The sequence below is a fragment of the Trichoplusia ni genome, chromosome 14 (assembly GCF_003590095.1).
Source record: "Trichoplusia ni isolate ovarian cell line Hi5 chromosome 14, tn1, whole genome shotgun sequence".
Classification (NCBI taxonomy): domain Eukaryota; kingdom Metazoa; phylum Arthropoda; class Insecta; order Lepidoptera; family Noctuidae; genus Trichoplusia; species Trichoplusia ni.
The window spans coordinates 54051-77647 of record NC_039491.1 but is presented as its reverse complement, the minus strand read 5'-3'; the positions used below and the strand labels follow the sequence as shown (position 1 = coordinate 77647).

General features: G+C 33.5%; 1 protein-coding gene across 1 annotated transcript in view; it reads right to left on the bottom strand.

The window, feature by feature from the left end:
* The window catches only part of LOC113500450 (short neuropeptide F), a 57079-nt gene that overhangs the window by 14047 nt on the left and 19435 nt on the right, over positions 1-23597 (bottom strand). The window contains exons 2-3 of the mRNA XM_026881256.1: positions 21094-21123; positions 3280-3381 (exon numbers count right to left, since the gene is read on the bottom strand). Of these exons, the coding sequence (XP_026737057.1) occupies positions 3280-3379 (100 nt within the window). The 5' untranslated portion in view covers positions 3380-3381; positions 21094-21123. The remainder of the gene's footprint in view (positions 1-3279; positions 3382-21093; positions 21124-23597) is intronic.

Below are 23597 nucleotides of genomic sequence, written 5' to 3'. Positions count from 1 at the left end.
CTTAACTAGCTTGAATGTCAACAAAATGCTTAACATTAACAAAAGGCTAAGACTTCTTTTTAACTCAATTTCCAACACGGGAAAAATCTACTACGAAATAAAAAACCACTTACATTCTAAATATCTATCCATCACGTCTTCAAGTAGAAATACGTCTAGATTTCCTTACAAATCTCGATCCGTATAATAAAAATATTCTTGAATAACATTACACAATAATCCGCGGCTTTGCTGGGGGCGTTTAGATTGAATCTCGCTCTCTGCACTATTGTACCAGTACTTGTATTGTGATGAGCGTAGGGATGTAGCTCATTTGTAAGATATCCTTGTTTGGGAGTTATTGGGAAAGGGTATTTAGTAATTTCTGTGAAGGGTGTTGTAATTGTGGTACTTATTTTACTGATGCTTTTATTAATAGTTAGTATTTATTCCGTAGTTTTTTGGTTTTTATTCAAAACATTTGTTTCTATTGAAAAAAAAAAAGATTTTCTTTAAAGTATAAACTATCAGTGCGCTGTATCTTCCATTAATTTAATTCATATAAATTCAATCGTAGATGTAATGTTTTTGTTAACAAACGACACTACTTGTGGTATGAAAAAAAGGTCATCACAAAAAAAAAAACGATTTTTCTCAACTGAATTTCTCAATTCTTCCCAAAACTGCATTTAGAGTAACAAGTCCTCACTAAGTACATCACTAGCCTGACAACGACAGCACTAGTGGCGACAGTTAATGGGTTACGTGATGCCGGCACACGTCGCAGATTTACCGCACAATGTGTTTACCGGGACCCGGCGACTGCGACTCGTGTTTATAACTAAACGCTTGACATATCGCACCTTCTTACACATTTGTATTCAATTTGTAATGATTTTGTTTGCGAGTTTTATCCTTATTATGAGTGTATTGTATCAGTATAGAAACATGTGGGTAACGGTGGGATGATTTGATAGATTGCGTCGCGTTTCTGTAGTCCTAGTTACAAGGCAGGGATGAAGCATTCCGTTGATCGGAGCTAATAAGTTGGGAAAGAGTGGGTAAAAAGTATAGTTCTCTGCCTTCCCCAGAGCGAAGAAAGTTCTCTGATTTAAAAAAGAAAGATAGCTTATCGAAGGGACAGATCACAATATTATACAAGGAACTTACTCTTGGCCGAATGCGTGTGCTTTTTTAATTAAAAGATTTCTATCGCAGTACGAATAGTGTAAATGAAAGAGCCATATGTACAGATAAAACTAAGAAAGGTAACGGGAGAGCAATGTTTTTTATAGAGAATAAAATGTACGAAGTTTCTGAACCTAAACTTTGGACTTAAGCTTGAATATGTAGCAATAACTTGAACACATTAAGAATGCTTTATTATAGAGATCCAAAAATCAAGTTGTAAATTGATCTAATATATTCTGAACTTTAAAAAATTGTCGATACTCTACATATAGACATGGTTAAATTAAACTTTGTAGATACCTGTTTGTTAAAAGACTTTGATAGTGAACATCCTGCTCATGTTTTTGATTTAGTTAAATTATAAAAGAATCGTTCATACGGAAGAATGAGCTTAAAGATTAGTTAATCTTTATTATAAAAGTAGAGTTCTGTTTCTGACTGGTGCAGTGACTGTGTTTGGACTAGTATATTAGTCAACATTGTGTTTAAATTTCCCTTTGAAGTACGATGACTTTCCTAAAGAGATTATTAAAGAAAGAACAGCAAACAGTCGAGTAGGTATTGAAACCACGAAATACACTCCAGTAATCGAAAGATCACACACAAATCTTCGCATCGCCAGAAAATTATTAGGCTTATAAAGATAGACAGTTTTACGCGTCTCAATAAATTGTTTCGTGACATTCATCTCTATATACAAGAAACCCTTTTTCTAAACACGTTAAATCCTCATCATACCTGTCTCATACGACAAATAAACATAATACCTAGTTTTGTCACCTTGATGGAACGTTTGTCAAGATATTTATTGGATTTTTATTTGGTTTCAGAATGTTATTTGCAAATGTTTCTTTTTTCTGTTTCTGCGAGCTAGGTTATTCAGTCGCTCTCAATGCAGGATTCTCTACCGAGTGATAATGAGTTATTTGTAGCCTTTGTAGGCAATGCCACTATGCAACATCATGTTACATACCTGATATATTTGATAAGGTCACATTTAATCTAGTTCACTGTTAAATACCATAACCTACAGTTCGTCAATACGAAGCTATGAAGACTTCACTTTGTCTAGCAAAACAAACTTACATTTACCGGCGGCGAAAATCGGAACTAAACTTCAAAACAACAAAGGAACGTCAAAACGACAGTTTGTCGTCAAAATGAGGTTTGTTAGCGACTCCGCCGACCGCATTGATAAGTTTGTGTTGTTGGCAGACGGCTGAACTGATGAACTAATGAGACGGAATAAACATGTTCGTTAATGCACCGCGGGCCTTGTTATACGCCCGGTGAAATAGAGGCTTAGGAAGTCACTTAGTGGGGAGGAGAGCGGGCTTAGAATTCGTTAGGCGAATCTCATGAAAAAGCTGGAAGTCTGTCAAAGACATAGGGACGAAGTGACCACCCAATTAATGTCTGTGCGTATTCAATTAACGACCGGCGAGGATTTTTAAAACTATGCTACATGATATTAAACCTCTTTCATAACTTAGCACTGCAATATTTCGTGAAGCTGGTTGGAGATAATAATGTTGAACCATAATATTATATCCTAATTACGCAAAGTCAGTTTTTACCGATACATCACAAACATTTCTTTGAGCAAAGTAACCACGCAACGGGAAGCGTCTCTTACCTCGCGCCCAATACCCAATGAGACGGTAATAATTTAAGGATTTTAATAAATCTCTCTCCAAGAGACACGAAACACGTATGAAAAGCTTTCATTAAATGTAGAGTGTAATAAGCTCATATTTTATTTATGTGCTGGTGTTTATCCGCCTTTTTCCTTAAAAAGTGGATACATATATTCACGCATTTGTTTGAATTTCGTACGTTACAGTGTATTAAGTGAATGTTCATATTATTCATGATGGCTTCTAAAGTTTAAGATGTAGTCATTTGTTTTGTCTGTAGCAATGTATTTATGAATGACGTTTTGTAAAATTTAAGCATTGTTTTGACGCTGACGTTCTGCTAAACTAACCAAGTTTTAAAGGAGTTACCAAGGAAATAATTAGGTTAACAAGTTATATTTTAAATACATTAGCTTTTATTTGATAAAGATGCGAGTAGATAAGCAATAGTTTAAACTGTTTAAAGACTCACATTCATATGGCGAGACGAGCGCCTGTGCGTTAGCTACGGGCAAAGTGCAGATCGCTGCCAGACCGCAGACCGCAAGCGCGAACACGCAACTCGGAGACATGGCTGCAACAACACAAACAATTACCATTAGTACCGCAAAGACAGGCTTAGGCTACGGAAGAGTTGTTTACAGGGGCTAATAGATGAAATGTCATAGCGCGGTTAAATTTTGTACTGGACAAATTCTAGTTGTAGGTGGTCCAGAATGTTTGTTCTAATCGTAGAATAGAATAGAATATCTTTATTGCACACCAATAAGTACCTTACAGGATTGGATATAAATAAATAGTTATATGGTGCCACAATGGGCGGTCTTATCGCTAAAAGCGATCTTTTACAGACAAAATTAATCAATTTCACAAAAATGTGTAAATATAAAACTACAAAAATTCAGAATAACACTGGAATGATAAGTATACATTGTTTGTATAAATATTATCTGAAAAAATAAACCATGAAGTTCTTTCTTAAAAAATAAGCAGTACCTTTGTACCTATTGTATTTTCATTTTATACTTGTTTTATTCCTTCAATGTTGTGTGGACATAAATAAATAAATAAATGAACTATGATTGAGATTAAGTTTTAGCAAAATAAAATAAAAAATATTTTGGGCATTTAAAGATAAAAAGTTTGCTCTAGTAACATTTAAATCTCCACCTACAGAGATATTCACCTTATGTCAACAGATATGCCATCGATAGAAACAAATAGATGCTTTGCAAAACGGTTTCTTAAATAAATACGTTCCAACTTGACCTTTGCTCGCTTCAGAGAAAAATATAAGAATAGAGAAAATGATGTACACCTCTGGCTTGCCTTTAATGTTAAAAGGTGTATTAAAATTATAATGCCTTGCCCACATGAAGTGAAATAATTTATTCATTCAATTATATCGCTTGAAAAGTTAAATTTATTTAAGTTTGGTTTGGTTGGAAAAATTCTTGAGAAAAAATGGCGAAACGAACTCAGGGGTGATGAAACACATATTATATACGTGTGCTTTATGTGAATCTTGGTACAAAGATTTTAGACCTATTCCTATATTACTTAGGTTCAATTCATCAAGGAACGCAACCAAAGAGCAACATGCTTTTAAGGTTTAATGTACCTAAATAGCATGGGGTCTTTAGATTTTAGTGATCATATCACACTTAAACAAGACTTTTTATAGAAAAACTAACATCTGTTGAAGTTTTCAAGTCATTCATTCTCAGTACAAGCTATGAAACATCTCCCGGATTTCTTAGAGATTTTTTTGACGGGATGTTTTTGCGTTTTCCCTTGCATCAAAGAAAAAGGTCTTCCTGGATTCGCACTAGACGCTAGACAATCCCCCTGAGTGCTTTCAACGGAGTTTTTTTGGTTGTTTTGCTGAAGGCAAAGTTGCTTCTTTGACATTAATTTAATATCCAAGAAACAGTTGTTTTGAAGTATTGCAACTTCATAAACTCCTCTTTTTCTTTATCGTCATTTCAACATTGAAATTCTCAATTTCAATTTCTGTTTCTGACAATCTTAATAGTGCAAGTAATTCTTGTTTTTCTAGATGAAATGCCATCAGTTGCTTTTTGCTCGCCTCTTGATAGAGCTATTGTTGTCATTATAAGCAAGTAGGCGCAATTAACATCAGATATTATTGTTTTGCCTGACCGAATATACAATGAATTCAAATAAGAATAATTAACGTTAAAGATTCCAAAAACATTTAAAAAATGACCTAAAACTACCTTGTGAAGAAAACCAAATCTTACACCGACTCCCCTAAGATTCCTTACATACATTCCACCTTCGTATTACGAGCGCTCCGAGGGTGTCTGTCATCCGGATTTAATTTTTATGTCTGCCCTCGCGATCCGGAACGAGGAAATTTATCATTTTCCATATTTTTTTGCCTTTTATACCTGTGGCGTTCATCTGTCTGAATTATACGTGCTATCTGACTTAACACGAGGTGGCCAGTGCCGCAGATGGTAGGATGGTGGACTTTTATATCTTTTTGTTTGTGGTGTGCAAGTCATATTGTTTGTGTGTGTTGGTGTGTGTAAAGGAATTTCCAGCTTCAAATGTAGGGTATAATGACTATGGATGGTGCAACTTAATCGTTTCTTATAGTAAGCGTGAAAATGTTTCATAACTCCAAGTTTTGGCTAAAATGTAATTTATCGTTATTGAGAACGAAGAAATGAAGCTTTTATCACATCATTTGTAGAAATAATGGAAATCGATTCTGATTTGACATTTGACGATCCAAAGAATCTCTATTACCTACATTATTACGTAACAAGGACATTTACATAAATTAAGGTGCGTACACACGGTAAGTTTTAGAGCAATACTTACCGTAACGCAAATGTGTTTTTGTAACGGTTTTGATATGGTTTTCATTCCTCTTAAGTTATAATAAAAAAATGCATGCTTTTTTCCAGCCTGCTAACTATAACAATTATCTATGCTTTTATAAATTTTAGAATTTGGTGGCCATATATTTTTTCTATGCGAGCATCTTAATCGAAAATAAGGTAGTAAAAGCATTATTAAATGTTTTAATATTCTTTTTTGTTCAAGTCTGACTCGTAAAAGAAATGCCGAAATAAACTCATTGCTTTTAGATTATTCCAACTTGTAGTCCCTAACGTCATAACAGCTCCAACAAGCATTTATCAATAGAAGCGCACCTTTAACATATGACTCTGAACGAGAATATATGATCTGTCAGTCAATAAGGCTCTAGCACACGTGGATCGTCGGCGTTACGGAATGATGGCGGCTCAACAAGTAGGGTAATGTGTGTCAGGCCAACCTACGTGACGAGTGACGTCATCAATCATGGTTATCACCGAGAGTCCGTCACGTAACGGGACTGTTCACGCGAGGTACAAAGATCTGAATGTACTTTTTTGTTAGATTTTTGTGGGTTTGTTTGTAATATGTGGGACTTTAAAAAAAAAGGTTTTTTTTCGTAAGACTTAGTTTTGGATAAGGTCTCAAAGTTTTAATAAGAAGTAATATAGAAATAAGAAATAAATGCATTCTTAAAAGTTATTCGCATTTTAGTGTTAAGTGCTTCTTCAAACGAAATATTGTTGAAAACAGACATCCTTATTCAATTGCAAAGTTTAATAATTAAAACATTTTTAATTAAAGATCTTTCTAGTTCTAGTATTATTTATAAGTTCATCAAAAGTTTTATTTTAACACCTCATTAATAAGATGTTTTTGAATCTCTTAATAAATCTCCAGTTAGGAATAGCCCTAAAGAGCTAAATTATGGTCGTAATCGTAATATTTAAGAGGAACTTATTTTTTATGGCACTTTGAAAGTATTTTATTAAGCGTTAAACAACACTGGCCGAATTAAAATATTGCTATATTTTATTAATTTGTAATATCTCAGATTTTGAAATAATAATGGCATTCCTTTTGCATGTTAGGATCCTGATACCATATACTCTGAGCGTATCATGCAAGCATTAAAGATAAGAAAAAAATATAGATTTAAAAAATCTAAATAACCACGTTTTTTAAAATATCGCAAATTCGTATGTATCGCAGCCGTTTTTATAGTTGTAACTTGCATTGCCACCGGGTTTAAAGCTACCCTGAAAATTTTAGCCTGCTAGCTTATCGGAAAGTGCCTCAAAATTGAGTAGCAAAAATCCATCCCGAACGACAAACAAGAAAGTGAGTGCATAAAAACGTGGGAAAACAATACAATCAACTTATTAACCGACTCCAAAAAAGAAGGTAACATTCAAAAAGTGCTGTAAACTGTGGTCGTCCAATTAGAGCAACAGTGCGCAGAAATGCAATTTGTAAAGTATGAAACAAGTTTTGATGGGAATGCAATTACTGGGGGCGCTATCGAGATGTACCGCCTGAATAACAGACGGTCAGAAGCAATTACATTATTACTTAGAACTTCGTCTGTTGGTGTACTGTTTAGCATCACCTTTGAGGGCAATACCCAGAGGTAAGGGGAAATGAAGTACGATATGTAGACACACTTTGACCGGTACACGGGATAAATTGCAACTACGTTCATAGGTATCTCACGGATTCGAAGTCAGAAAAGAGAAATTGACTGTGTTTGTTTTACTGTAAGCATTTTCGTCTTTCCTGGAGACAGTTCATAAAGCTGGGTAAAAAAAGGACAACTGACTGGTTAACAAATTATTCGTCAATTTAATTCGGTCTCATGCTTGAGACTCCATCACGAAATAAGTCTGGCGATCCGGATAAATATATGTGGATACCCTTTGTATCATTGAAGCATGACCGTCACAAAAGTTGCAAGTGTTACCTTCGTGTTAAAAAGTTCAAGTTACTTCGTTAAAAGATAAAGAAAACAAATAAAAAATTGTTACTAAAAAAGTATGTCTCTCACTGTTTCCTACTCCTAGGCAAAGGCCTATCCTAAATGATTCCAAGATTATCTATCCCGGGTCACATGGAATCAGCCCACGCTTAGGGTGAAGCATGTTATATGTACAAGGATATGCCAACTGTGATGGATTGAAACGTGTGAGTTTTCTCATCATCGATTTATCGAAGTTGCCAGTGGATGAAAGAGAAAAGTGTGAAAAATATATATTAGAGTTTACATTGCATGTGAATGGAGCCTCAGGATTATTACTTTCAAAGATATAACAGATGTAGGATGTACCTACTCATCATATTGACATCACACACGAAATACGTCATTTTTGAGAACCAATAAATGTCCCCAAGTAATATGCATAAAACATTTTTAATTTCACACCATTTATTCAAAAGAAAGTTATTTAATTTTAAACCTTACACAAGTAACAATAAAAGTCACATACCCATTCCAATAAATCCAAGCAACACCATAAGATAAATCCAAGCTATTATTACCCTCACAGCAATACGCGTTATCTGAGTAATTAATAATGAATTATTACATTCGATCCCAACCCTAGCTCATAATCGAATGATATCGAATTATCGATATTAATACGCCTAGGAATAGAGACGTCAGCCATGATGTCACGTTCGACGTAAACGCGTAATACTCATCATTAATGTGAGTGACATTTGCAAGTCACGTGACCATTTGATATGCTGACAGTGAGTGGTGAGTGACAAGTATATCGTGTAGCGATATGGATAGCGATTGGGATTTGACATTATAAGTGATGTATAGATAGCAAAGGTTAGAGAATTAGTAGAGGTCATTATGTTATTCATAGAAGGGCAATTAATAATTTATTCCATAATGTTTATTATAGAAAACTTTTGTTATAGAATAATAGGAATTTGGAATTAATATTAGATTAATATCAGTAAAAGTACTGTCAAAATGCGTCAACAATAATGTTTGTTATTGACCGCTTTTGTCCCATTTGTATTTCAAATAAGGAATATACGAATGTATTACTAAAGGAATTGCCATTTAAATCTATTGTGACGTTATTTTTGAGGACTTTGGCTGGTATCTGAGGCAGAAAGAAATTGGATATAAAGCCAGAGTATGGAAATTCTGTAGTACTATCAATTTGAGCAGTTATTTGCATTACATAGCATTCACTTAAAGGATCTTTCTCAATATTATAACGTTGCATATTTTTGTTATCATGTCGATCAGTTTTTAAGTATGTAAATTTTAATTAAATGCTTTTTTTGTTCCCTTTTTGTTGTAGAGATCTTCACAATCGACAGAGAAAAGTAAAATTCAAATGCATGCCATGATCAGCGGTGCAATAATATTTACCATTGCATTATTTACTTGAATGAAGCACCTAAAAAAGTTGTAACATAAAAAATGATGGTCCAAACATATTTTGTCGACCAACAATTTTAATAATAGATATAAGATGAAATGAGAATGAAGTAAGCGATTTTGCTAAAAGGTCTCAAATCCTATAAGCCAGAGTATCCCTTTTTGTGGTAGTTTCTATTGTGAGGCGTGCTGCTATCTCGCGGTATGTCGTCATCGTAAAATAATGTCACATCATCCATCAAGCCGACAAGTTTTATGTGACACTTAAATAACGTGTTTTTGTAATAAAAAACTATTAGGAATATCTATGTAGCAAAGATATTTTATTATGATAGAAGGCAAATTATAATTGCTTAAATATTTACTATTTCAATAAGAATTTGGTGATAAACAGATATTAAACGAAGTGAGGTAAAAAAGCAAATATAAAACGAGTAATCTTTAATCTTTTAACGCAGGATTATTGCAACCCAGTATTTATTATATTTATCAAAATATTTCTACTTCTCATGAGTGATATGACTAAAAAAATGTTTCTCCTGCTGTAAATATAACAACTGACATTACCATGCATGAGTCTATAAATTATATTTAACTGCTAATAGTTATTGGTGTTCCTAAATTTTCCGTTTTAATTCTATAGATATACTTCAAGCAATTAAAAACCATAATTCTTCAGTGTAAGGCACATTATTACTATGAGACTGGTAGGCACAATTTATACTCTTTGCGTATCGACGTCTCAGTAATGCACATTAATACTATTAGTCTATCAGACTAAACAGCACTCTACAATCCGCGCTACAACTCGCTACCACGATATAAACAGTGTTATTTAAACGGTGACTAGTTTTCAAACTTTAGAACAAAATGGTGCTTCTTGATTGATTGGACCGTAAGATCTTAGAAATTTTAGTTCAAGTTACGTTGGGAAAGAGAGAATGAAAATTGGTCCAGTTAGCTGGTAACGCTGCTTGTAGAGAACTTTTTTCATCACACTTCTTCACACACATTCATTTCATCACACTTTACTATAAATTTGTATGCTTTGTAGTAGAGACCAAGTGTATGTAGTGTTGTAGCGTGAATATTTTTGAAGTTGGTGTTGATTCATCGTGGCATATTATTTGTTCGTCTTAATTTCATAATCATTAAACTGTTAAATGATGCAACGGTTTACTCAGACGTATTTATCGGGAGTGGCCGACTAGTTTCGGACCCAACCGGAGTCCTTAAGCTGACATGGTGGCGACGCGAGTCGAAGTGACGTCATAATTTAATAATGAATCAGTCTCACGATGGTTACTATAAAAATATCATTAAACTGAACTTTTCCCTCACTTTGGTATAAGTTCTTCCTTCTTGGTCTTCCTCTTCCTCTATCTGTTTTTTTATTGTAAGGGTATGATGAGCCATGGCGAAAACCTTGTTATCGGACCATGTTCTTAACTTGCCCGCTCTTAAACATAAATTAAAAAACTACTATTTAGAGGAGGAAGTAATGACAGTTAGATAAAGCAGACAAAGTTGGTACGACTTTTAAATGAAATTAACGAATATAATTTTTGTTTCACATGTTTTTGATGTGTAGAGGACCGGATCCAGACCTTTCCATGTTTTAAAATTGTTTTTGTTTGGGATGCAAAAGCTTTACTTACTAGAAAGTAAACAAACGTTCATGAGTCGTATCAGAGGCAGCTGTTTACGTAATTATTTTTGTAATTTTATGAAGATTAAGGATACCTCACATGATCAGTAAACCATCAACTTAGTTGGATAAATCTTGATTAACTTTAGTACTCACAAACGTAAAACGATTAGAGTCAAGTATCTTGTGGTCTCTATCATTGTAAACTAAAATGTAGAGGAAAAAAAACAATGTGTTACGTGATAAATTCAGTAGAATTACTTAAAAAATAGCTATTTCTAGTTGATTGTATTACGATAAGTTTGTACGACGGTACTTCATGTAAATTTTGACTTCAACATTCCTACTCCCTCTTTTGTTGCTTTTCCAATCCTTTCGCTTTATATTCTTACATTGCCATACACTATCGAAACTCGACATAGTCATGTAACACGTCATACAGTTCAGTCTATTAACGTGTGGTGCGCGTACGGTATGGCGGCATGTCTTTGATCGTCCGGCCGTTAAATTGGAACTCTACTCGAAGCTACAGGTGTGAACTAACCAACACTATAGCCGGTTACACCGATCTACAGGCGAAAAGTTTTTAAATTTAAATTCGAATATGATCGGTTTAAAACATTACAAAGGTAAAAAAAAATCTCTCAAAATCAATTATCCCGAAGTAAATCTCTGAAAATTTAGTTCCAACTCAATAAATAAAAAACAAAATTAACTTATAATCTTTTTCCATGAAATGACCCAACTAATCATCATATCATGAATGTCGAGCAAGAGTTAAGAAATATCTTCTCAAGATCGAAAAGTATAAAAAGTCAAGCAAAGGAATTTCGATGCTCAAAGCTTACAAACTGAAATATCCAAAGCGAAATACGAGAATGCAATGCGAATTTACATTTCCTGCAATCTCTCCTGAAAACGCTACATTCACTTGACAACGTGCCATTTCGGACACAATACCAGCTTTCATTTCTCATGAAAATTTAAACGTAAGTATGTAATACGTGTGTCGTTTCGAAAGCGATTTCGATTCACTGCCAAAGCTCCGTGGGATCAGCGCCATCTACTGATTAAAATACTTGAAAACACCTGCGTGTAATCGTTTATCTTTCTATGACACTTCGTCGGGTATCGAACGGAAACTTTGTTATTAGTTGAATCAAGAGAAACTTGTGATCAGTTTTAAATTGTTTCATTATTTCTTTATTAAGTTTTGTATGATTCATCTTGAAGGATTATCTCGAGATTTTATTACAACAGAGATCGGATAAACAAGTAGATGGAGGAAAATTTTATATTTAAAGTGAAGTGAAGAATAAGTGTTGATATAGGGTAACCTTAATAAGCTTATTATAAGTTTGGCTAGTTTTAACGCATTCATATTTTTAAATAATAACAACACAATTATTCATATCTTAATACAGGAAATCTTTAAAATACATTTAGTAGTCTTATTAACAAAAAAGATGTAACTGTCTTTTCCTAAAGTTCCTTACCCCCATACAATGAGAATGTGCCCGGAGCAGAACACAGCACGATTTGTTTGCTAGGAACCCAATAATAAGAATAATCTATATCTATATACTAATATATAAAGCTGAAGAGTTTGTTTGTTTGAACGTGCTAATCTCAGGAACTACTGGTTCAAATTGAAAAAATATTTTTGTGTTCAATAGAACATTAATCGAGGAAGGTTTTAGGCTATAAACCATCACACTGCGACCAATAGGAGCTAAGATACAATTGAAAATGTGGAAAAAACAGGGTGGATATAAATCATAACTTATACGAGTATCTTCTAACCACGCGGAAGAAGTCGCGGGCAACAGCTAGTTATGTTATATTATTTTGTCAAATTCCTTAAGTTAACCTATAAAGATTAGAGAATATTCCATCCAGTCGCTTAAAGATATAGTCCAGGAATCACACCTTGCCCCTTCTATTGCATTCAATTGTCCCGAGTGTATTGAGAGACGTCGGGTGTCGCATTGTGAAGGGGATTTGGTATAACTGAGTAAGTTTAATTGGTTCCCCGGTGACTATGACAGCCTCTAGTCGGTTGTAAGCAGCTCCGAAATTAGCGGGATTGCTGTGGAGTGATGTAGAGTCTTAAGTTATCTTCCTGAACGCGATTTTGGTGAAGTACTGGTACCGGACAAAAGAAGATACATAGAAGTAAAATTGGAGAGAGGAGAAGAAATAACCATGGGAAATTAGTTTCTTTAATCTTGAACAAAGATATCTGCTTTTTTTATGAGTACAAGAACGTACACTACTTTGTGAAGCACAAGGCGTTGTTGGACCTCCAAAGAGATGCAGTTTATCGAAATGTATCAATACTCAATTTAATCAAAAGTCATCCATTTCGTTTCCCTTTGAAGCTTGTAGCTATCTGGTATTTGGATTGCACTCAATTCGTGACCGTAGCTCGTCAATCGAAATGCTTTACCCCATGTTGATGGTACCCTTTACTGAGAGCTCAAGCGGATTGTGAACATTGTGTAAGCGAGGCGGAGGAATGCGCTGAGCATAGCAGGATCTCACTCCCACATCGGCAGTAATCCTGCTGCAAGAGTTCAAATATTTCAAATACCTCTTTACCTAATTATGAGTTTAGTTATAAGTATTCTATAAAAAAGTGCTTGTCAAGTTAAACTCATTCTGAAGTTGTAATAAATAGGTTTGTAGGTACACTAAAAGCGTCATTCTAGCCCGCCTTTTAATTTTCCTTCCGAATTTATCGTTCTCCACTTTCTAAGATTCATTAAGTATAAAACATTAGCGATCATTCCTCTTTAATACTTAAAACTTAGGAATCCATTAACGACAAATCTAAAAAGTAATCCTATTAAAATGGGAATAAGAGGTATTATAATGGATCTAAAGTACCTGGATATTTGCGGATAATGTGCGTGTTGATAAGCCAAGAAAAGTGTTGACTAAGAATTGTCATTTTATAAAAACCAGTTGGGAGGCTACTTACGCTAACTCCTCATTGATTAATGTACTATTATAGTTTTGAAACTTATTGATTAGGTTTAAAGCCTGGAAAAGTTTATCCTCATAATACAAATAAGAGAAAATAATAAAGTATTTTTGGAACGTTTTAATGAAACTAGACATGTTCAAAGAGAGAAAAACCAGAACTGTGAAATGTGGCAAAGACATTGCAAAAGGAACTATTTTTCAATTTCGGTATGAAATGGCAAAAAATCTTGTGACTACTTTACTTTGCAATCATTGTAAGCTGAGTGAACATACATGAGGATCGTTCCAATCACATTCCCGGAAAACTAGTAGTTACCGTAGCTCGTAGCTATTTCACGAAGGAAGGGACAAAAAAACTAAATGAATCTCCATCGATACGCGCAGGAGATTAACACAGCGTCGCTTTAATGACTTGCATCCTACAACACAAGTTTGCCTGTTTATTCCACTGCAGATGAGACACTGGCAAAAAGGCAGGGATTAGAAAAAATAGCGTTACCTTTTCGGGAGAAATTCCATGGTATTTTTTTCTGTTCTTTTTCGTCGAATTCAAAAAATGTGATTGAAAACTGCCAGTCTCATAGCTAAGAGTAAAATTATTCTTTTATGGAGTTCATTATTTAATCTGGATTTAACGGAAGAATTTCAGTGTTACTCAGCATTTCTAAATAGTCGTGAAACTATCAGCAGATCCTTCTATAGGAAGAAATTGTAATTGGATTTCTAGTGGGGTTCTTTGCGAATTTTATTTGAGACTGTAATGAACCTGCAGTGTTATAAGCCCAGCTTTAAATCACGACTTTTCTAACTAAAGATCTATAATAATAATATGGTCATGTATTATATCTGAAGCTCAAGATAATGCTTATAAAGTCTAATTACTAAACAATTAATATCAGCCCTATTTACATAGTTCTGGTCTCCTAGATACTAGCCGATATTGTAAATATGTTATAAAAAAGTCATATTTTAATTAGAGTCCAGATTCCAAGATTTAGGTTATCCAAAACAAATGCCAAATCTTTCCTAGGGAATTCTATTCGATTTAATAATAAATTGCCAGATACTATAACCAGTTTACCATTAAACAAGTTTAAAAATACCGTTAAATCTATGCTGGTAAAGAAAGCGTACTATAAAATTAGTGATTATATAAATGATAAGCGCGCGCGGACTTAGTATTATCTCTGTACATGTGGTCTCCCTGGCGGTCTACTAGATCATTATCTTATTTTCCTTGTTATCTACTATTAGTGTAGCCTCAGCTCTATTCATAGAAGCTATGACATGCCTTGACATTCCTGTTAAGGATTTGATTAGGACTACATATTTAGATTATGTAAAATTATCATTAAATTATTATTGTTTTCCTTTTTTTTTTGTGAAATATGCTTTGTATATGTATCAACAGTGTAAACCTCAGCAAAACTTACTTCATTGTAACGTTATTTTATTTTTTCTTCTCTGGAGGTCAGTTTTTATAGAAAATCATAATCATTTTGCTATTTGATACTTGTTTTGCTAATTTACGCTGTTTTTGCAGACATTCATTTTAATGTAAAATTTTATTTTGAAAAGAGTAACTTATGGAGTTTCTTGCCGGTTCTTCTCCATAAGAATGACACTTTGGAACCGTGCAACTAGAGTCAGTAATATAACGTTTTAAAAGTGCCTGTGAAGCGGACTATTTGAAATAAAGCTTTTTGATTTTTGATTTGAGAGTCCATAAAATCTTTGATATTCAGTAAAAAATGTGCAAAATGTGAGCAAGGCGGCTATAACACAGCTTTTGGAAACAATGTATTAAGATGTATTACTGCATCGAAATGTTTCAAATTTCTATATATTATATTTCCTATGTTGATGTATATTCTTCAGTAAGACGCATACAGTTGAGAATGTAATATGAATGAGGTTACAGGAATTATAAACGGGTTTAAACTGCTCGATTGTTCGGAATTGAATGGGCACTGTTGTAGAGGCCACAGTCTCACAAATCCCCTGTGTCTTAACACACAGCAATAGTGGGCGTGTAAACTTACTGCATTATAGGACTAACAAGCGTAAACAATATTATAATACGGTTAAGAAAACTTATAGATACAGTTAAACTGTACTGATTACTTTGCTTTATGAGCTAGTCAAATACGATGATACCTCAAGAGTGAATACTTTAAATTTTTTAAACTCTCTTGCCAATAGTTCTTGCAAACCAAAACTATGAAAATCGAATAGTATGAGTACTGGTGAAATTGCAAACTAATGAGAATATAAGAAAATCTTGATTCAATTTCGATATCTATCAAAATAACAACTAATCCACTAAGGGACGAACGAAGCAAACATTTCTTTGTATACAGAACCCCTTCTAAGGTCCAGTAAAACTTCAAACGATAAACATTATTATAATAACATTCTTTGATATTCCAGTTCATTCATTTTAATACTTTCAGCAGATTGGACAATAGATAGCGTTTAGAAATATACAGGGATCGAGAAAGGCAATAAACATGTGGCGAAAGTCACGGGGTTCGAGGTGTATTCGATTTTCAAAATCCGATTTAAATCTTTTAAAACGTTAAAATAGTTTTTTTTAATTTTTGTAGAAGTAGTAAAACTTCTTTAATATTTATCTGACAGTTCGACTCACGACCCTGCCGCGTCAGCTCATGATTAAGGACTCCGGTTGGGTCTAAAAGTAGTCGGGCACTCCCGATAAATACGCGTGAATAAACCGTTGCTACATTTATTCATTAATCAGTCTCACGATAGTTACTATAAAAAAATTTAAAATAATAAAATATCGCAAAGGCTTTTCTGGAAATAGAAAACAACTATCCGAGTAAATACAAAATAGTATTTAAACTGCTTTACATTAAACTGGTTTGAAATCTGTAGAAGCCAGTGTAAGTGTGCCGCCATTCAGTTTCAAGAAGCCACAGTTCTGCGGTCGCCGGCTGCTATTAAATTTTCCTAACTCTGTTAGACGACGAGGCGCGTTGATGTGTGCGCACCAATCAGAGAAGATCACACTAATAGGGTTGGCAAAGCTCTTTAGTTACTTGATGTACTTTTTTCTTTGTTTTTAAAACTAAATTTAAAAAATAGAATAAAGTTTTGAATCGTAATTTTTGGTCTAAAGGTAGAATTAAAAAATTATGAAATTAAAAAGTGGATTCAAATATTCTAAATAAAACTCTAAAACAAAATATCCATAGCTAATTTACAAAGGCAAATATTTTTTTTAAATCTTCCTCATTTAACAAAAGGTAAATGTACTGTAGAAAATAACAAGCAACTATTGGCCATCGTATAAAGTTTTCAATATAATCCAGAGAGCCAGAGAGCAAGGAGGTCGGCCTCAAATAGCCTATTACTGAAGACGACCTGTGTACTATGTCCAGTCTTAAATCACTTTCTATTTTTCCTCCCAGATAATATTCTCTAGAAATCTAAGTCACAATATCTTCTAATGTACCATCTATCCTTTAATAATTACAGGTTAGAGTTCTACACCTGTGCATTTGATTATGCTCATAATCAAATTTACAAAAGTACTAGATTTTTCGTCAAGTATTTTTGTAACTTGATAAAACACTTATTGAATTATATTGTGTACAGCTGTTTTCAAAATCTGATTCTAAGCACAAGTTCTGTTGCCAACCTGTTGTTCATCCTTGGACTAAACCCAAAATATTGTTTATGTAAATAGACAAGACTATTGAATTAAATCCCAGAGTAGACCAATTTGACTTCCAGTCAAACATTCTAACTAGGGTCACTTTCCATTCAAACTAAGAAATCTATCTAAAATATTTTTTTTAAAACGGGGAAATTATAAAAAAGTATTTAAATAAGAATTTTCTTTTTTCAATACACCAATATTAAGATATAATTTGGTGGACCTTTGTAGCTCTAATACCGTAAAGTAATTTGATAAAAAGGATAGTAATTAAGTTAAACAATGTCAAAAGGCAGCAGCATATCTTATTTCTGAGAAAAAAAGGTGGTCTATTGAAAGGGAATTTTGTATCAAAGAGTTTCTAAAAACTTCCTTTTAATCTTAACAGCCATTATGTTTAGCAATCAAATATTATTCTTCGTCTTGAAATTACAGATAACGGGTAAAAATATTTCTAGTATTTTTATTCAAGGTAAACGAAAATTAAAAGCCTTAACTTTTAATTTATCGTAGCGTGCTTTGCCTAAGACCCACGCAAATTTTATCTGCCGCGTCATGCATTTCTGTCCTTTAATTCTGTATAAGCAACACCACAAAGAAAATCCTAAAAATGGCTTTACTTTAGAATAATAAACTATCATCATCGTTTATAAAACAATGGAAAAAGAAAAATATCAAAATTTTCATTCCATTCACAACAACACACAATAGTTATTTAAGCACGTTCTGTCACCCACTTAATACCCATTTCCTTTATCGTCAATAAAAAAGGGGTTTCTATAAATACTCCATTCAAAAACAAATACACGACGTCAACATCAAAGCTTAATGCCGCGACTACTTAACCCTGCGACGCTGCGGCGTGGAGACAAATAAAAATATAAATATATCGGCGGTAAAAGGCAGGCGTCGTATAAGGCATACAGCGCAATAAGTTTCATTGACCGTCAACAGTCGCCTTAGTAATTGATTGGTCGGTACGCGCTAATCAGAAGCGTAGGATTATACACATGTGTCAACCATGGAGCTCGATGTGTCGAAAATATGTTGATGTGAGTTGTTTATACGCGTGAGCTGTTGAGGGTTATGAAGAGAGTGAAAGAAATAACTTTTGCTACATTCGCTAAAATTGATTGTCGATATTTGTATTGAAAACTATTTTGTATGTTGTTGCTTTCGTATGAATCGACGTATTTGTATCATTCATTATTTTGAGCAATTTCTTGAACGTGACAACCCTATTTCTATTTAATGGTTACACTTTAAACATAGATGTGTGCAAGTGTTAATTTGAAGACTAATACGAGACAACGAGAAAAAGACAACAAGAAAAAAACTTATTACCCTGCTATTTTTATAAACGATGGACAAACAATTCAGACTTAATATGCACTTAAGAATTCAATACGTCCAATTCAATTTCGTACACAAAGACTTTAAAAACAATACAATAGACGATCTTATGGTTCTTTAGAAAAATCGTCTTCGAATATAGGCATTTTGTTTGGCAAACATCCAGGGAAGGCGAGCACAGAGCCGCGGCCGCTCAGAGCAGTCGCAGCGACTGTTTACCGGACAAATACCATCTAAACAGAAATGTTGACATATACTTAAAGTGAAAAATGGGAACCTATTTTATAGCACAGACAAAATGAAATTTAAACATGTTGTGACGTAATATAAGCTCTTGATATCATTCATTTGTTTCTTAGAAAATTTCTGATGTTTATTTCACATTACTACCTAGAGTTTCCTACATTAAAATTAAGTAATTATGCCCCAAAGCTATGAGCAATATAGTCGCAACAAATTCCTATCAATAAAAATGACCCAATATAGCGTTGACAAAATATCGTTAGCTACAGAACCTAGTACGTGATTCTTGAGTAGAACTCTTCATGGCAATATATTTGATATAATTTTTTTCCAAGTAATTTATAAAGACCTATTTGAGAAGTTAGATAATTTTAGGTGTCCGCTTTTGTAATTTATAATATAATTTATTTAGGGTTTATGCAAATTGAGGGAGCCTCATACCTAGCAGTGGGACGACTAACAGGTTATTAATTAAAAAAGGGTTACCGTTAATACTTAGAAAACAATTCGAAAGTTGAAGGTTGAAAGTTATTTAATATAGGCACGCTACATGTAACAATATCTTGATCTTTCCAAGATAAATGTATCAGAACAAGAGGCAATGTAGCGGCAAAGAAATCTGAAGTATGCTATTAAGATCGTTTACATAAGCCGGGGCCGGCAAACATTGGGTCCTTGTACGTGATACAGTGGCTTCCATTTCATCGAAGCCGCATATTAATACAGAACGATAAGCACTCGATATTCGCAGACGAGAAAGTATGTGGGATGATGGCTGGAGTGCGGATTGTGGAGTCTACAGCGGAGAGGCTGTGTGATAGCGAGGAGTAATCTTCACAGTCATTTGTTTTAATTTGTCGCAGTGTGGCGGATCGGTATTGTATTCCGATTGATAAGGTTATCATGTGTTGTCAAATACGTTATGTTGTGATGTGTCAATAAAATGTGTGGGTGGTTGAATGTTTGAAAGTGATTTTATGTATACAGTTTGAGATTTTTGGTAAAAGATTTATCTTAACGAGTTAATGTCAGTAAAAGGCAAAAAAAAGAACTATACTTTTTGCCGTCAACTATTCTAATAGAAATATCCTAGAAGTTATTAGATTTAATGTATTTTCGTAACAAAGCATGCAACTATAAGCCGTTTTAGATCGATCTTGGACTGTCCAGAAATCTATAAACGATTTTAAAGCCAGTATTTGCAAACACCGTCGATACCAGTAGACACTTTACATGAGGTAAGCTTTGTCCATTGATATTCAATACGCCTTCATGAACTGAAGTCTGAGAAGTCACTACACGAAGTTAGTGCAATATATGTGTTCAGTTAACCTAGCCGGAGAGAATGGTCCATAGGCTACTTAGTAACGTATACGTCATATTTCCAGTGTTAAGAGTTACATCAGACGATGAATTTTTTAAAACGAAATGTTATAAGATTTATTACCTTTATTATTTTAATAACTTTCAGTTCTACTCGTGGCATGCTTAAAAACTGCTGTTGGGTCCGAAACTAATTGACGATCCCTATAAACCGTTCTAAAAATTTTGCAATTTGTGCCTCTGTCACTAGGCACAGGAAACTATGCACTGTTTAATTTGTAAATCCAATAATACCACCTAGCAACATACTTAAAATCAGAAGTGAAACATTTGACACTGCCGAATAACAGACGTATACTTTGCTATAGTTTACAAATGAGCCGAGCCTTCGTAATAGGTGGACAACACGCATTATAAATAACAGATGTGATTCTGACATGAAAGCCTCCACACTTATAGAGAATATCATTTTAACAATTAATTTGTCTAACTATGAAAATGCCTTCACAAACGAATGTTAAATAGTTCGCAAAGATAATTCGGATTTTTTTCTATACATCAAAATGATTGGGATCTTGTTTTCAACAATTGTTCCAAATTTAAAAGGTCTGATGACGTAATTTTTAAGCTAAACATCCCATACCACAGCAGTGGATATTTTACGATATAAATAAAGCCTTTACTAACAAACGAAAATAATATTATATTAAATTAATATACATAAAATATGTTTAGAACTATGTAACTTTGTGGTTCAGTTCCCATATAAATAATAATATTGATCAAACACACTTACCTATATATTTTCGCTGAGAGTTGATAAAATCTGTAACAAAGATTTCAAACATTAGTTATCATGGAATACAAGATATGACATTGTTTTGATCTCTGCAAACTAGCGTTTGCAAAGGACAAGCTTTCTTCGCCAGATTAACGTCACTTCAAATTGTTTTAAGCACACTACGAAAAACCCTAGTGTTGTGCTAAAATCTTACCTATGTGTAAAACAGTTAAATGAACTCGAATTTTGAATGTTGTTTTTTTACAATCTAATATTAACATTAACAAGTTTAACCCAGAACTCCAACAAGCAAATTTGAAAACCTGAAACCTATAGTAACCAGTTATTTAGAAAAAACTACATAAAAACTTTCTCAAATAAAAAATGCTTCTAGCATATTTTTAAACCAATCGAATTATTCCCAACTTCATATTCTAGGTATACGCTGGTAACTTCATAATTATACGGCGACACTCTCGGTTCTAACGAGGCCTGGCCTTAATAAAATCAGCCTCGGGCCGATAATGGGAAACTAATTATGGGTCGAGGTGCTAAACACCTTCGCGACACCTACTGGAAATCCTGAGTAAACTTTACATATCTGCCTTATTAACGCTCATGTTTGTTTAGTTAAACAGTTATTTTTAATGCTTATGAAGGTAAAAATTGCTTTTAGATACTCTAAAGAGTATAGATTGTTATCAACTTGATTGGAAATACGTATGGAGGAATTGCTTTCTGAAATGTGACGAAGCATTATAAAGAATTAGAAAAGGTGTTAATTGAAGTATAATAAAAATGAAATAGTTTTTTAAGAATTATTCACGGATTTTATTTTAAAAGTCATTTTATTTATAAAGCACTGTTTTACACACAAATGATAAATATAATGTAAATATGAAATATTTTCAGATTTGTAGATAGGAAAAAAATAACCCATGAGAAAAACTTCAAAATAGTGATGTTTCTGTTTAGGTGTGACAAAAAATATTCAAATGTATGGTAGTTCTTTTGTGAACATTTAAGCAAATCCACAATCGTAATTGTCTATTTTGACGTAAATCATCGTTATGCATTACAAATACAAAAAAATACGTTTTTATAGGACTCTTCAAAACTTTCTCATCTGATAATTGTAGTTAGCATTCTAATATCAAAAACAAGGATATTTCCGTCAAAACGTATTGTACAGTTTTCAGCAGTACGAAGAATAATGTAATTATATTCTTACTCTTGAGAAAATCGCTAATATAAACAGTAATATAACGAGAGCTCGTTATAATTGGAAATATGTTAAGTTATAGGATAATAATCCTCTTAATGTGTGCGACGTCTTGCCTCCAACGACGCTATGTACGACTTTTACGCCCTTCAAGCAATTCACATATTTTGCCGAAACTTCCCCGTATTGTAAATATTATTTTCGGGAACAGTCATGTCGAATTTTAATCATTTTTGGGTCAAACCATGATCTGTGTGATATAAGTAGTTATTTTTATTCCAAATCATTTTAAAACTACAAAAAAATATAGTCCTTTAATGTTTAGTTAAATTCTATTCACAATGGTTCACTTAAAGTACGGAGAGAACTTTTAATCTAAATCAGAGATCAAATGGTTGAGGCCAATAATCATCCTCTACTGCCAACCTAACCCCGGTATTCACTAACCTAGACCATCATTCGAAAATAGACTAGACTGCCTTTATTTTTAAATTGTAATCAGTTGCAGCCATTTCAAGTAACCTTCCATTTTTAAGGTTTGGTCCCTGCGTAACGAAAGCCTATTACTGATGCAGCACCACCAGGCTTTATAACATGAACCGTAATGCTATAAAGGAGAAATCTTCACTGATTCACTTCACAGTGTATTTCTGTACCTGAATTTCGCAACAACCCTTTTTTGGTCAGTCGTATATAAAGTAAAACAATATATGAAATCAAATTTATTTGGTTCTTTGATATTTTTACGTTTTGATAGTAATTATTAAGGACTACGTTGGGGTCCGAAAATAGTGATTCATACACAATTTTGCATAAAGGTTTATTATTCCTAAGGAGTTACTTACTAAACATTTCAAACCTTTCTAGTCTTTATATTTAGTTACCTAAGATTGTATTTTGAAGTATGTTTTTAGTTGTGTATTTGTCATTGTTATCATTAATTCTTATGTGGGTTTTATAAAAATCTTTCACATAGTTAATTTTAGGTTTTATGTTTTCGTAATACAGATAACAACTTTCTAAATTTAGGCATTGTAAATACCTAATCTAGCGTGCTGGCTGAGTGCTAGGATTTCCAAGCTTCGTGTAGGGATTGAAAATTAATTCAAATCGTTTATACCTTTTCGGCGTCAGGCAATGTTTTACGTGTAATCTGTTTTACATAAACTGGCATTGAATGTTTGCGTACAGGTAAATTTGTTGAGTACTGGTAAATAAAATGGTGTTTCGATTGAATTGGATAATATTTTCGGCAATAATTGATAAAGCGATATCTAGTAATATCTAAGTAAGGGTA